Source organism: Erithacus rubecula (genome assembly GCF_903797595.1).
Source record: "Erithacus rubecula genome assembly, chromosome: 6".
NCBI lineage: Eukaryota > Metazoa > Chordata > Aves > Passeriformes > Muscicapidae > Erithacus > Erithacus rubecula.
Genome location: NC_136688.1, coordinates 22685857 through 22702473, shown reverse-complemented (window position 1 = coordinate 22702473; position 16617 = coordinate 22685857). Strand labels below are relative to the sequence as shown.

The window sequence follows — 16617 nt, the reverse complement described above, 5'->3', positions numbered from 1 at the left end:
GTAGAATGGTAGAGTATATCTTTCTCAGTAATAACCAGTTCATCTCTAGCTTGTGAATAGAGGATGGGAAAAGTTGAACTTAGTGATGCTTCTGACCCAAATTACTTTCTTCTCTAGGGCACTGTGTCAGAGTGGGGATTTATATTCTAAGGAAGTATTCTGTGTCACCCTCAGCACAAGCTCAGCTAAGGAGTTTTGCAAACTAATAATATTTATACAATGGGAAGAAGGGATAAAGTGTGAATTATCTTTCAGAGATAAATTATAATTTATATTTTCAAATAACGCATAATGAGAAAAAGAATTAATTCCAGTTAAAAAAATATAGTATAGAACTGAAGTTTGCTTTGGCCAATAGAAGTCATGAGGAAAGATAATTTATTGTTTCATGTAGAGGGTAAAAGAAATTGAGGGAACTGTATTCTCCAGAGACTGGAGATATTTTTAGTTATCTAAGAACTTTCTAAAAGTCTTTAATAAATACTGTATTCCATAGAAAAAGTGCTTTTTTTTTTTTTTTTTTTTTTTTTTTTTTTTTTTTTTTTTTGATCTATAGAGTAAATGGTAGCAACTGTTTTGTCAACAAGGGAAGGTGATGGCAGTAACAGAGTTGTTTCCTCTTATTTGGAGCTGATCTGACTCATCACAGCAGCAGAGCTTTTGGTCACATGTACTCTTGCCTTACCCCAAAAAAGACAGGGGCTGAAGCCACAAGCATTATTTCTTCATCAGGGAGACTTTTTCCAAGAGAAGTTAGCTGATAAAAAGACACCTCAAAGGATCACTGACTGACTTGCTGTGTCTGAAAGACAGGCTGGCTTTTCAGCCTGCTGTTCTACAGCACCTAAAGCACCTCTAGGAGTGTAGAAAGAGTGCCTGAATCACCTATATTTATGTCCTGCCAAGAGAATATAAAATCTGGGGGGAAAAAAGTGCAGTTGACAGAACTGAGAAGAGGTAGTTCTTATGAAAGAATAGCAGAATCAATAATCAGAGCAGATGCCCTGATTGCAGAAATATCTGCATATGTTACAAGTCCTTCCTCTTCTTGGGCATGAATTAAATGAAATGTACATACTCCCATTTGTTTGACCAAACTGCCCAAGAAGTACAAAGTTAATGCCTGCCCTCCAACTCTTACTTGTGTGATAAGATTAGTTCCTTTTTTCAATCACTGTTTTTCTGTATGATGTAACTCTCTGACAATGGTAGAAGCATGTGGTTTTGTGACTTTCTACAGTATTAAACTGCAGAAATAGGCAGAAGATACTTGGTGCTATGGTCCAAGAGCAATGGGCAGAATCCAGAGTCACTAACCAGCTGTAGAAAGATAATTTGGAGTGTAGGGTGCACCACTCCCCTTGACCTGAGTCATGGAGTCAGAGAATGGCTTGGGTTGGAAGGGACCTCAAAGATCTTTCAGTTCCAACCCCCTGCCATGGGCAGGGACACCTTCCAGCAGACCAGATTGCTCAGAGCCCCATCCAGCCTGGCTTGAACACTCCAGGGATGGGACAGCCACAGCTTCTCTGGCCACTCTTGGGGCTATTTTGCTTTAGCTGCCATTTCCTTATTTTCCTCTTGCAGAACTGCAGCAATCCTGTTGAGCAGAGGCAGCTGCTGGTATTAAGACATATTTGCTCCAATTTTTCACTCCGTTCTTGTTTGCTGTTGGCACCATTGCATACCCATTGTGCCAACATAATTAATAAAACTTTAAGCAGAGCAAAGTCAGCATTTTTAATTTCAAAACATTAGGAGTTGAGCCAAAACCCATGTTCTAAAAATGTATTGATACACTGGAAGAAATTTTGGACAACAGTGTGAAAGTGTGGGGAAAGAGAAATAAAAAGAGTTATCAAGAATGTTAAAAAGAGTGGTAATGAGGAGAAATAGAAAAGCTCTGACTGAACATTAATGAAATCTGAATTGGCAAGATCTCAGAATATCTCTCACATAATCCCAACAGAAGTTATGGAAACTTTGACAGTGCATTCCTTTAAAATGACATTAGAAAAGAGACTGGAAATTGTGTAATAGAAAATAAGCCTCAGGCTAACTAGACACTCTTAACAGAGTAAAGCATTAAATGTAAATTTTCCAAATTCACAGGGCTGTGCCTTCCAATTTTTAGAACTCTAGAGGTATATTATGGCAATGATTTTATCTTCCCTGTCCTTATCTAATGAAAAAAACTCATTATAGGAGTGCATGCATTCCAAGATTCATATTTCCTTCCTTGAGTACAATATGGCTATGCCTAAGAACACCAGAACTCTCAAATTCTATCTCTCTTAAAGCGATAGAAAGGAGATTGATAAGGATGATCAACAATATGGAGTGACATCTGTTTGAAAACAATCAAAAAAGAGAGTGAAACTCAAGAAAGTTAACTGGAGTGAGTGTGACTAAAGGCTATAAAATCATAAGTAACATGGAAAAGCTGACTAATTATTAATTTTTTTTCTGATACAAAATTGTAAGGATGTCAAATAAGATTGTCAGGAGACAAATTCAAATCAACAAAAATAGGTGTATGTACTTAAAAGGAAATTCCTCATAAAAGGATGTTTGGATTGTCAAACTAGACCTGGATTAAAATACAGACTGAATAAAATTAGAAAAAGATCACTAAAGAATTATAGAACACAAAGAATATCTCTCACCCTCTGAAGGTCTCTAGGACACAGATAATTTCAAGGTGAGAAAATGTAGTAGAAAAATAAGATCATATGGTGGCCCTGCTCTGAGCTTTGTCCTACCATCTGCAACCAACCATTGAAAGAGAAGAGATTCTAGAAATGTTGGATCTTTGGGTTGCCTCAGTCTGGCCACTGTTTTGTTTTGCATGGTCTGCCTAATTCGGATGTTGTCAGGGTCTTACCTATGATTTGTATTGTTATTGCAACTTTATCAGACATGTTTTCTATCTGAAGAGTGACTTCATATGCTCCTGAGTGATGAAGCTCTGCCTTTCTGATGAAAAGGATTGTGTCTGCGCTGCTGTTCCGAATTCCCACATCTTTGGAGTCTAGGGTTTGACCATCTTTCAGCCAAGTGATTTTGGGTCTTGGTTTACCCTAAAGATAGAGAGAGAGAATAAAAAAAAATAAGGCTTTAGTATCTCCATTTTTCTCTGAGAGATCTATAAATCTAGAAAGTTTAATATAATACATGGAGTAGAGATAGTAAACTCAATAAATAATTTGCAGTTTGTTTTTTTTCCAGAAAATTATTTGCTACCATCTGTGTGGCAACCATGCTCTGAGGATGCCATTGATTTAGAGACTGAAATGCTATTGAGAACAAATCCAGAAATACTATTCTTGTGCTGGTCTGGTATTCTTTCCCAGGCATCAGTGAAGCCAGTAGGTGATTTGACTTGTTCTGATTGTTATTAGCAGAACCCTTACACACCTGAGGACTTTATTAGCTCTGCTCCCTTTCTTCTCCCTTTCTTAAAAGGTTTGATGCTCTGTCCCCAGGCATTTTTAAGATCTTTTGGGAAATTATTGTTATCTTGCAGTCTTGGATGTGAAATTTTCTGTATAATTCTTTGTGCACTGCAAGATTGCTTTGGTGGCTGTCAACTTAAGCAGTCAGTGTTGCTACACCCATGAAAGATGGCATTGTGGAATCAGTGAGATATCAGTGGTGTGCATCACTCTCATCCAGCCATTTCCAGGAAAAATGGTAAGTACTATTTAGTTCTTCATAAGTTATTGGAGTGCTACTTCCACAGTACAATTCCAAACAAGGAATCCCAAGAAAACAGAAAATGGCCATAACATATTTATCAAGTGTAGTAATACAGAAAATAACTCCGTGGGGGTTTTCAAGATTCTGCCAGATTACCAAGGTGAAACAGTGCAGCACAGGCCTGAAGTAGTTCAGATGGGTGGGAGGAAAGTGGGACCTTACAAGGCAGCTCTGTCAGGCTGCCCTGGAACTGGAGCCTAAGGCACTGAAATTGGGGCACTGCCTCCAGTAAACAGCAGAGAAAGCAGCTCTGGAAGGTTCCTCAATCCACTGGGTGTCAGGAACACACTCTGTATCTCTTCCCTTAACCTACAGAGGGAGATTAAGATGTTCAGACTCTTGGTTTTGGTGCCTAAAGGTAGACAGAATAATAATGTGTCTTTGTGCATTGCTGCACCTTTATTTTGGTTTTGTCTGATATTTGCTCAGAGGGTCTGTGTACTGTTTTGTTTTTTTTTTTTTTTTAATGGTATTAGGAAAAAAAGTTACCTTTTATAAGAGTCAGGCCAAGATTTGTCCAAAATTTTACTTAAAGGATGTCTAAAACATCTAGAAATGGCTATTTGTTCCTTGATGCTCTTTCCTCTAACTCATCAGATGTATGGTAGTTTATTTTACATCAGGGCTGATATACACCTTGATTGAGCAATGGTTTTGGATCTTCCATTTTCTCTCTCTGGTAAATTATTTACTTACAGCTTTCTGCCAAGGAGCATAGTTAAGAGCACCTCAAGTCTGCAGCTCTGAAATGATAGATACAAGATAGTTTTGTCCTGATCTAGTGTACCTGCACCCTGGTCTCATTCATAGAATCCTCACAAACACCTATTAGAGCAAGAAATGGCTTCCTCTCTTTAGCTGGAATATATGGTAGAAATTCTGAAACTAATGAAAGAGTATGGGTTGTTTTGTGTTTTATTTTCCATATCTGTGTCTTATTATTGGTGAATTATTGGTGCCAAGAACTGACTCCATTTTACTTCCCACATATGCATGTATTTTAAAGTGACATGAAGATCCTCCTTGAATTATCTGCCTAAATAGTGTAGTTCTATGGGCATTCATCTAAATTTCTTCTTTGTCAAGACAAATGCTTGGCAGGTTTTCAGCCTGATTACAAGATTGTTGTTGCTGGTGTTCTAGTATGGTTGATCAGATATGTTCGCTCACAGCTCCTCCTTTTTTGAGGTGCTGTGAGTGCCAGTGAAAGCTTGCAAGTGTTCAAAGTGTTGGTTTTCATATACTCTTATATTTATAGACTGTGAAAAGCATAAACAGATAGAAAGCATGTTCCTAATACATATGTCAGAGGATTGGATTTCTGCAATGTGTAATAGATAATCTGAGAGAGAACAGTGAGTGACAGAGTGGCTAAATAGCACCAGTGAAGCTTCAGGGTGTTCACAGCCAGGGAAGAATGAATTTAAATGCTCTTAGATATTTATATTCACACATATATGACGGACAAAAAGACTTCTCAGTACTACTGTGAATTTTATCCACTGATAGCCCATAATACCCCACCAATCACATGCCACATAGTTAATTTTGAAACAAGAATGTGTCGATTCTCTTTCTTTCACCAGAATGTTCCACCTGCTTCATGCACTCAACAGAAAAAAGATGAGTAACAATGTTTTAATTTCTTTTTGGGACGTTTTGATCTAAAGATTTAAATAGATCTACCAGTAGTATTAAGCCCAGGATACCTTGGCAGTGTGCTTCACAGAATATCATTGTAGAGGCCACAGAGATCAGTGGAAAGGTTGCACAGGGACTGTAAATTGTAGAAGACAATTTACTGACTTCCACTTTCATTAGATACTAGATACTACTTAGTCTTTTTCTGCAATAGAAATGACCAGTGACTAAAAATTTTTCAAAATGTACAGGGAAAAGTTCTTTTTGATTTGCTTTCTTGGAAAGATCATCAGTACTACATATTTTAAATAACTATAGCCACAATTCTTACACTGTGAAAGCTGAAATTCAACACTATGACAAATTTAATTAGCTCAAAAAGGTACTCCTTAAATTAAAGTCTCCTGTCTTTGTTCTCAGAGTAAAATCTGGTGTTGATAGATAGATTTTTAGCATTTTTTGTTAGCCTTACCCTTTAGGAGACAAAATCTTATACCAGAATGTGATTTGTCAGCCAATAACTTTTCCATCAGTTGGTTCAATTTGCCCAAATTTGACAGAGTACTTGAAATCTCTAAGATTAGCTTAGTACAGCTCTGTGAAAAATTGATGACAGGGTGAAATGCCAAAACCTCAGTTAGTGTCTCCACTGAGGAAAAGTCAGGGAAAGCTCAGTCTTTGAACTATTTTGTTTGGCAGCAGCTGAATGATGAGACAGGATTAAGTGAAGCTCTGGATGAGTTGCTACATGCACTTACTCTGGCCAGGGAACTGAGGACGTGTCAGGGGAGGAGGGCAAAGAGCTGGCAAATCTCTGCAATATTGCAGTGAGGCTGCTGCCAGCAGAGGAGGTGGCTGGATGTGCTGCAGGGAAGGTGCTGATGTGGGGCTGCTGTGGTCTAGCACCTCCCTTTTCCTGGCAGAGTCTTGTGGGGAGCAGAAAAGTCCTTGACTCTGTATGCACTGCTCTCAGCAACAGCTAAAACACCCCAAAATTATCAATGCTCCTTCCAGCACTGGTTCAAAACATGACCCCATAGCAGTTGAAGAAAATTAACTCTGCCCAGTCATAACCAGCACATAAAACACAGATCTCTTAAGTGCTAAGCTTTATTCCCCTGCTTATGGGACAGTTTGTCAAATTTGTGCAATTTTCCTTCAACTTCGACATCCAAGCAGGAAAAATATCTGTTTATTTTAGCGTTTTGGTTTTTTTAATTTAATAATTTCATAACTCAGAAATAGCAGGTGTACAGACCTTGAATTTTGTGTGTGGCTAGACATCAGTGAAGAAGTAATTTTGGAGGTAAGAAATGTGAAAGAAAAAAATCACTGTGATGATGCTGAAATAAAGCATTCAATTCAAGAAAGTTACTCCATTCTAGGGCTTGCAATTTTGTACTAATCAGATATCTTTGTGAAAAAATTATTGTGAAAAAATTTACTTTTCACAGGGCAAAAAGACACATGCCTTTAAGCTTACATAGATTTTGCTCTAATAATTTTTATTTTCTTGCTGATGCTGCTCAAACAAAAGAATACAGGTGATGTGTGCATATATGTCTCCTTTGTGGAAAAAACGTTTTGCATGTCTCCAGCATCTTTTATGAGAGAATTTCAAAGTTCTTCACTAATAACAAAATTACATTTCTATAAATGTCAATCCTGAACTATAGAGAACTTTCAGAATGTTGAAATTTTAACTGAGGATTTAAGTGATATATCTGTTATTACTGAGGATATCTCTGTCAGAGCCAGAGTCTGTAATTTACAATTTCTTTTGCTATTTCTCCCTTAAGAAACCATTTCTATACACACACTAATTCTTGCACTGTATTGATACTATAGTCTTGCATCTGACAAAAGACATGTGGGGTCAAATGGTCAGATAGTTGTCTGGAAAATGTCAGGAAGAGGTAACTGGTCAGGTCAGTCCTTGTGTATATTTTAGTAATTTTGTGCATGCCTTAGTGAAGAGTGATTACTACATGCACCCTTGATAATCCTCATGCTCTGTTTTTCGTACCTTCAGCTCATGCACTTTCTGCACCTCAGGGCCAACTGAGGTCTTCTCTTTATGTGCAAACTCTGATTTTTGCAGTCAGAAATTAACATACACACTTTTGCCAAAGATGTTGCCCAGTGACATCCTATAGCTTGGTTCCAGAAGAGTAATTAGTTGGATTCTTACACTTTTGTCTACTTATCTCTAAGGTTCCTGCTGCACTCAGTAAGTAAAAATTGCCTTACCCTTACTTACACCACTTTTTTCTTCTTCCCCAAAAGGTGGGAATAAGGAAGAAACTCTGACTGTATTAAAAATATGACTGAAAAAAGTGATTCCCTCCCCTTCTCAAATGCTTGAGAAGTTTTAATGAATCATCAGCCATTCTTAAGTAATTTTGCTCAAGCAGTGAAGCAATGGGAACTTGCATTAGGGAAATTACTTTAGGTAAGTAGTCATAAATAACCATAACAAAATAGAAGCTGATACATACCTGGAAAGGGATCACAATATTGACTGTCTCACCCACTTTCTTCACCAGAGTCTGTCTGAGGTGGCGTGGCAGCCAGAATTTGGGACGCTCTGCAGTTAAGCATTAGTACATTAAATACAAAACTTCTGATAATATGCAACATTACTTACAGCAAAAATAAGGCAATGGATAATTGTAAGCATAAAAAAATTGTGGAAATACTGTTTATACTTTTAGGGAGTAGTTCAGTCTCTCAGTAGTTTCAAATGTATTTGTCTACTGGATAAAAAGTTAATATTAAGTCACAGTTATATATTTACATCTGAGCCTGTTTTCAGTGACAGCAGCTTTTGTGTCAAGCAGAAAATGTGTCATATCTGAAATGCCAAATTTGGATGACTTCTGTTGGATGTGAGTCTTCTATATGGACTTTGTTTCTTTGGAGATATTGTTCAGTTCAGTAGAAAGGATGAGACACGGGATGTGTTGGAGTAAAAGAGTGATTATAGATGATGATTATCTATTGGTATATTAATACTGCAGGTGCTGTAAATTGCCATTTGGAGGTATTTGTGGACATACTCAGAAAGCACAGCAACTGACATTCCTTTATCTTGCTACAGTCATTCAGTTACGGTTCTTTCTTTGAGATGGATGTAGTGGAATCTCTTTGCAGCATCTTTTCACTAATGAAAAAGGACCTTACTGCATGTTTTTTCATCTACTCTCTGCTTTCCTCTACCTCACTGGAAAGCTTTCTGGACTCTCCTTTTGTCCTCGTTCTTTCCTCTGTCATTTACAGAAGGAATTTCTTCACATACAGTTGAAGCATCTGTCTTCATGACCATTTGGTACTGCGATGCATTAAAACTTTGTTTTATTTACATTGGCTCAATTTACTGCCAGTGAGACTTTGGCAGACACTTCATGTGAGCCAAGGTTGAGGAATCCACTATTAGCAGCTCTTGATGTCTTTTGGACTCCAGTCAAATGGGTCTTAATCTACTGCTGTTGGGTGATACACAGGGGGGTAATTATTAATCTGCAATAATTAACTAAATAGATCTCTTGCCATAGCCAACACAGTCATTTCGCAGTAATATAAACTGCTATATGTATTTACAGAGAGGTAAATATTAAATAAATGTTTCTTAAATGCTGACAGTGCCATTGCAAGAGGTGAAATGTCCATATTTTGAAAGCAAGAAGTAGAATTTTATTTTAAGAGCTATGCTTTACAGATATGAGACCTGCGTGCTGTAGAGATGTTCTCAGAGTCAGAAGACACTGAGTAGAAGAGCAGTTTGTGTGTCATTCTCAGATAAAGGCAGAATTTTGGCCAGAGGAAATAAATTAATAAGAGTTATGCAGTAGAGATACTCACGCAGGATCTCCTGAACAGTGACAGGCTCTTTTATTGTTGCTGCTCCACTCTCCCCAGCCAGGTTCACAGCCTTGATCCGGAAATGGAGCCTGTCCCCCGTGGCCAGGTCTTTAATCAGCGCTGAGGTGCGCTCGGTCAGGCCAGGAAGGGCAGGAACCCAGTCTGTAGCTACAAGTACAGTATTTGCATATTGCAATAATACAGTATTTTTCCCAACAGGTGTGCCTTGTTTGCAATTGAAAGTAGATTTCTATTAGGATAAAATGAACTCAGGTTACAACACCACACTTAAAAAGGAATAAAATATGTTGGAAGAAGAACTATGGATCAAGGAGATGTTTACACATAATGATAAGGGAATCATCTTTGGGTAGTTCTTTTGGCATTTTGTTTTATAGAGCTTAGAGCTGTGGGACTTCTTAACATTTATTTTTACTACATGGAAAGGGGGAGAATTTTGGAAGTAGCTTTAGCTAATTCTATATTTTTTTTTCTTGGAGTAAATGTACCTTCTGTGGCTCTCCCAACAGATCAGTGTGTTCACATATGCTGAAAACAATGATAGAGCACATAGATGTTGGAATTTATTGTTTAATTCTCAATTGACACAGTAAAACAGAATTCTTAGTGCTCCCTTATTATAAAGCACAGAAATATGACTGATAAAACCATTCTGCTATGACAATGATTTAGAGATTCTGGTAATTCTATAGTAATGTCTTGTTAAAGACTGTAAATTATTTCTGCATAAATTATGCCCTGTAAACCCTCTAATTTAGATTATTTGGCAATCGATCCTAGTGTCAGGGAAAATGTCAATATTAGAGTGACTATAAATTTGTTGTTTGACTTTTATGGCATAAATATTACATTGTAGCATCACAGAACATTGAATTTTGTAGACATGGTGCTGTTAGATCCTTTATTACCCATACAAGTACTAAATGAGGTTAGGTAATGGTTGCTTTAAAGTTTGACTGATGTTGGAACAATCATGTTATTTTATTTGTTCTAAGGAATATGCAATTCAGGAATGATGCAGAAGTATAGTAGTGACTGTAGAACAGCAATCCTATTTTTGTATCATAAAATAATTGTGTTTATTAAAGTTTATGATGATTATGAACGTGACATTATGGATGTAACTTCCCTGGTTTTACAGTCACATTGTAGTGAGTATGGTGATGGTTGGCAAGGATGATAGACATGGATTAGAGTTAAAATTTGATCATGCTGGACATGGTTAGGTTGCTGGTAGTGTATTGAGGTGAAGTCATTGCAATTGTAGCATTTTTTAAATTCTCTGTTGCTTCTGCCCAGTACTCATGCTTACTCACATCCATCTTTGCAGTATTCCAGCATGTAACCATCTAATCCCCCAGCTCCAATCCGCTCAGGGGGCCTCCACTTCAAGGAAACAGTGCTGTCAGAAACATCTTCCACTGTGAAATGGGTTGGTTCACTTGGAGGAGCTGTAAGGAAATATAGACAAGTAGATTCTGAGAAATGGCAATACAACTATGAGAATTCAAAGGCTAAACAAGGAGTGATTAACCACTGATTTATGTACCACTGTCTATACTAATAAATTTACCTGGAGCTCAGTTGTGAAGTGTAACATCTGTTACATCATTTAACAAAAGCACAGAATAAGGTTCCTATAATAGGAGGGGGAACAAGAGGTTAAGAAAGTAGTTTCTATTCACAGATGCTCCCTTATGAGAAAAGCCACTGAAAAATGAAGACTTGTAGAAGGAAGTCAAATTGCCTTCATAAGCCTGCAGAGAAGTTTAGAAATGAAAATATATACCTTTTATATTCTGTATTTACACCCTGATTGTAAGTGGACAAACTTCATATGGTCAGAGGACCAAATTGAGAGTGGCTAAATTTCACTTCGCTCACATAGTGATGAAAATGACCAAAAGTTACAATTACATGTTTACAGAAACACTATTTCTGATTTGTACATTTGCAACAGAGACATACTTGGAAAAAAAAAAAAAAAGTTTGGGGATGAAAAATTTTGATTTAGATGCATATCTCTTCAGAACAGGTGTGTCATGGCTTTTTATAAACCCACAGTTCAGTAACATTACTAGCTAAATTCAGTCTTCTGCAGCATGACTATTATCTACTAATTTAAAAATTATGAAGAAAAGCCCTTACTAGAGGATCCAAAATACTCATAAATGTTACTGTGAAATAATTGATACCAAAAAAAGCAAACAGAAAATAACTTTTTCAAGATAACATTTAGGGTGCAGGACCATAAAATTTAGTATACATACCATAAGAGCAGTCATGTTAACAAAATGTATGTTTGGCATAATCAGTGTATATGTATATGTACATACATAATAGATTTTACAAGGTTAAATACAGGTTCAGAAATTATGGAACTAATTGAAATCAGTCTTATTTTCCAAAGTTATTCTAAAAAAACAAAACAAAAATACCACTTAATTTCATTTCTGTAAGTGTCAAAAATTTTCGTATTCACATGGTAGCAGGGACAGCACACAGGGGGCAAATGCAATTGAGAGCATACACAACCACACAGTACACGATCAAAACCCCAAACCTCTTCTCTGAAGAAGTAAGTGTGAACTTTATCCTTAATCAAGTAAAACTCTGCCTATCCCATGAAAACTTTGGACCTTTTTTTTCAGTAGCTCCACTTGATGGCTCTTGTTTGACCTCTTTTGTTGCAGACCAGCCGTTGTGTGTTTGAAATCCAGAATTAAGAGACTCTTCTTGTAGTTCAGCCTTCCCTTCTGACTCCTTCACTGCATCATCTGCTTTTGCATTATCTCCATCAGCAGGCTGTCCCTCTTCGCTGTTATTTGTAGATTTAGAAACTCTAGTCATTTTAATCTCCAGCTATTTGTATTTTTGTGGGTCTTCTCCCCAAAAGTCTTAGCAGGCAGGCTTCCTGAGGACCCCTTTAGTTTGCTCCTTGCTCAGGGACTGCAGGAGACACTGTGCTGCTGTGTTGGGAAGGATTATTTATAGAAAATCATTCCTCAAATATTTTCTTAATCATCTATCCTTTTAGCTGTGGAGAGGGCCAGGATTAAGGGAGCACTGGACGGGATACTGTGATATTTGCACCCATAAGGGAATGGGAGAAGCTGAGAGGGACAGGGAAATCTCTGTCAATTAGTTCTCCTCCTTTCCAGATCCAGCTTGCTTCTCACACTTCTAATTATAACAACTAAAAATTCATCAGCAATTTCATGAAACTGGAACCTCTGTGCTCTTCAGGAAGAGGAATGAGAGATAGAGAAGAGGAACATTACAAAGGAAAAGGTTGATTAAATATAGAATATAGAGACTGCTGATAGCCTCTTTCCTGACACATTGTTTTTAGCTGCAAGAGCAGTTGAAGAGAAGAGCTCACAATTGTCCTGTCTTGGTTTTATCCTAGCAATACTGTGGAAAACTCACCAATTGGCATGAAGGGCTGTGAGGCAGGGCTTGGCCGGGACATGCCAATAGAATTCACAGCATAAATCCTCATCTCATAAACCACTCCTTCAATCATCCTCTTGGCTTCGTAGGTTAGCTCTTTCAAAAGGTCAAAGTTCAGCCTCATCCATCGATAGCTCTTCTTCTTCTTTCTCTCTAAAATATAGCCTGGAAAGGACAGCTGTTATGATGTGAAAGAACTGGAAATTGTTATCTCACATGAAGGAAAAAAAGGAAATCCTTTTAGGCAAAGGAGAAATTTCCTTGAAATGTCTAACATGTAGTATAGAGTTAAAAATTAATTTCTTTCTTCTATTCTGCTTCAATTCGCTAATCTTGACTAGCAGCCTAAATCCCCCACAAACAATTAATTGGATGAATAGTTTGACAATTCCTTTTTTTTTTTTTTTTAATTAATGCTTTATGAAAGAATTGAAGCTAGATCTCTGTGTTCTTTGCAAAGTGGTGGAAATGCAGAATGCTTCCCAGACAAACCAGATCTCAGCTTGCTTCAGCCCTACATTGAGTGAAATATGGCCACCCACCATTCTTTGTGCTCTGATTTCCTTGGGAAGGAAAGTGAGCCTGAAAGAAAACAGAGAACAAAGAGAGCCGGCTGCACTGCAGAGCAAATCTGTAGTTCAGCTTGAGGTGTCATCTGTATGCCTGGAATCTATGTGTTAGCACTTCTTCACTCAGAACATCCACAGTCTTTCCAACACTACCATGCTGTTTTCCAGAATGACTAAGTGAGGCTGGATTATCGGTATAAAAGACAAACTTCTCATTTCCCAAAACTGGGAATGGAATCTGTGATTCCTGATGCTTAATATGGAGATGGTTGCATATCACATTGGAAACATACATGCCAGATATTTTCCAGCTGACCTGCTACAAAGGACTACTGAACTGTTTCTTTCCATTTAGCTGTATTAAATTTCTGCTGCTTCTCTGTGTTGCAGATAGCATGGCTGGATGTGATCCACATAGGCTTCTTTTAAACAAACTTTGCTATGAAATCTATTAATCTTTTAACTAAAATGAATAATCAGAGAATATACTGAATAGTCCTGTACACATGCCATGTATTGAGTGTGTTGTGCAGGTGTGTTCCTACCCACAGACTGCAGAGGTCTGTACAGGTATCAGGGCTCAGCTACAGTAGCCTAAGTCCATAACAACGACTTATAATTGAGCCATGCAGGAGAGTGAGTGATTCAGTGCCTGCTGCTCACCAAGGTCATGGCTATCAAACTTGCAAAAGTCTTTGTTGTACCTAGGAATTATGATTCCCACTTAAGGTGTCTCCAGGGATGAGGAGAATGACAGGCACATTTGATTTGCTGGCATGCTGTAGGCACAGACACCATGTAGCCTTTGCTGTCAATGCTGAAATGCAAGAAGAGCATGGAAGTCTACAGAATGTTCTGGGAGAGGAACAGTGGAAGTATTGTTAAGCTGACAGGTTGTATCATCACTTTAAATGCATGAGGATGTACTGACATGCTTGTTTGTAGTAGCTTTCAGAGATAAACGAGTTAAAGAGTGAGCAAAGAACCTGTTGTTCCTTTGGTATGTTCCTGTTTTTTCCTCTCTTCGGGGTCTATGAGACTGAGAGAAGTTTCATCAGGTCAGTTTCTGGGGGGTTTTGCCATTGTAGATAAGCAGTGTTAAGCACGTAAGTGCCAAAATGAAGACATTTGCAATTAAAAGCAAAACAGGCAGAAAGGAGGAAAAATGACAATGCTGGTCGTGTTGGTGACATTTGGTAAAGCAGATTATTTCCCCAAATGCACCAAATGTGTGAGAGTTAAAGAGACTGTTTTAGTAATACAAAAAGCACACAAAACCCCAGGAAAGGTGAAGTGAAGGTGGGGTGTGAATTTCTTTTTTATATCTGTTGGATATGGCTAATAAAGACTGTATCTGGCTGCCTACAATGCCATCTGCAACAATATGAAAAGAGATAAGAATGAATATGCCTTCTCCCCTGCCTTTTAAACTTGCTTCTAAAGCTCTGTTTGAATGGGTGGTTCTGCACCTTGGCTTTTCCTCTCCCCCTGCTGAAGAAACATCAACAAAACCCTTCCTTTGACAGGAAAAACAAAGAGAAGAACTTTTCAAAATATGTGCCCTGAAAACCCTCAGAAACAAAATCATGGGCTTTGTATAGTCAGTGAGGTGGGGGCTGCTTGTGGCAATAACACAACTACTGGTAAATAGCTTTGCACATAATATTTTAAACTGCAGAATTGTTGCTTGCTTCCTGTTAGAATAGATGAAACCACAAAGCACTGGGCCAGCAGTACCTTGTTTATTCCTATACAGGTAAATTCTTTGATTTAAATGAGATTGTGTGGAAATGAATAAAGTCCAAACATCAAATAAAACTTCTCTCTTCCAGATACTATTATAATCAGGGGATACTACTATGATCAGGGGATTAAAAGAATTTTAGACATTTCTAGCTTTGGCATCCTTGTGGGAGTCCATATAACTTTCAATGCATTTTTTATTTTGAAGAAACTCAAGCTCCAGAGATCTTTATTAAACAGATGTTAGCTTATGGATTCCAGAGGAAAATTTTCCCAAAAAATTGATCAAGACCCTATGTTATTTTATTTTTCTTCTGAGGATCACAGAGATTTCTATCTAAAACTCATCATGCTCTGTGCAGAACTTAAAGTGGTGTCAGTGACAGTCTTGATTGTGCCTGCCCATTTCCTGCGTCTTATGATAACTTTGCACTCTAGTTTTTAGTACTGATTTTAAGATCACTAAAATGATCAAAACTGTTTTATGACCCATTGTTTTATATGAAGTAAAATCATAAAGCAGTTTTCTGCTATAAGACATACATTGCATGAGTGCCTGATATTGCAGAGTCTGGAGTTGGTGACTGAGGTGTTTTGATATTCTTAGGTGGGCACAAAGGCCTGCATACTGACTTAAAACTTCAGTTTTGAATGAGAGTAGTTATCTTCAGCTATTTTTCATATCACTTTTTGTGCTTTGATAACTTGTGTGTGAAATACTTCTCTGTATCCAAATCAAATGGCACAGGCAGGGGGCACTCTCTCCTCAGAATTGGAGGCCAGAGCCTAGGCTGGTTTGGAGATAGTAGCTCCTATCTCAGAGTCAGCCTTCCTCATGTCTGAACAGAGAATTCTTCTGCTCCATTTCCAATGAGCAGCAAGAACTCCATGCAAAGCTGTGGGGACTTTGTTGTTTTGGACTCTTACCAAGTACTGGTTGCCCACCATCGTATTTAGGGGGCTGCCAGTGCACAGTACAGTAATCTTCTCCAATGTTGCTGATTGTGGGAGCTTCTGGAGGGTCAGGAACATCTGAAGAAAGTGTGAGAATGAATGAGAGTTGTTATTGTTTCAATTTCTTTATGCAAGTAAATTAAATATTTTTAACACTTTTTTTTTTTTTTTTTTTTTCTGTGTGGTATTGATCTAGTCATGTCCCCCAGGAATCAGTGCTGGGTTCAGTCCTGTTTAATATCTTAATTGATAGTCTGGATGAGGGTACTGAATCTATCATTAGCAAATTCATGGATGACACCAAGTTGGGTGGGAGTGTTGGCTGCTGGAGGGCAGGAAGGCTCTGCAGAGTGGCCAGGACAGGCTGGATCATGGGCCAAGGCAAATTGCATGAGGTTCAACAAGATCAAGTGCTGGGTGTGCTGCACTTTGGCCACCATAACCTCCTCCAGCACTACAGGCTGCAGGAAGAGTGGCTGGAAAGTGGTCCAGTGGAAAAGGACCTGGGGATGCTGGTCAACAGTGGCTGAACACGAGCCAGCAGTGGCCAGTTGGCCAAGAGGGCCAGTGGCATCCTGGCCTGTATCAGCAGTAGTGTGGCCAGCAGGACAATGAC

At 38.2% G+C, this 16617-nt stretch overlaps 1 protein-coding gene across 1 annotated transcript in view; it reads right to left on the bottom strand.

Moving 5' to 3' along the window:
* MYBPC3 (myosin binding protein C3) overlaps nucleotides 1–16617 on the bottom strand; it is a 61883-nt gene that overhangs the window by 9023 nt on the left and 36243 nt on the right. Inside the window, exons 22-27 of the mRNA XM_079307668.1 lie at nucleotides 15975–16079; nucleotides 12712–12900; nucleotides 10599–10733; nucleotides 9262–9429; nucleotides 7899–7987; nucleotides 2885–3080 (exon numbers count right to left, since the gene is read on the bottom strand). Of these exons, the coding sequence (XP_079163794.1) occupies nucleotides 2885–3080; nucleotides 7899–7987; nucleotides 9262–9429; nucleotides 10599–10733; nucleotides 12712–12900; nucleotides 15975–16079 (882 nt within the window). The remainder of the gene's footprint in view (nucleotides 1–2884; nucleotides 3081–7898; nucleotides 7988–9261; nucleotides 9430–10598; nucleotides 10734–12711; nucleotides 12901–15974; nucleotides 16080–16617) is intronic.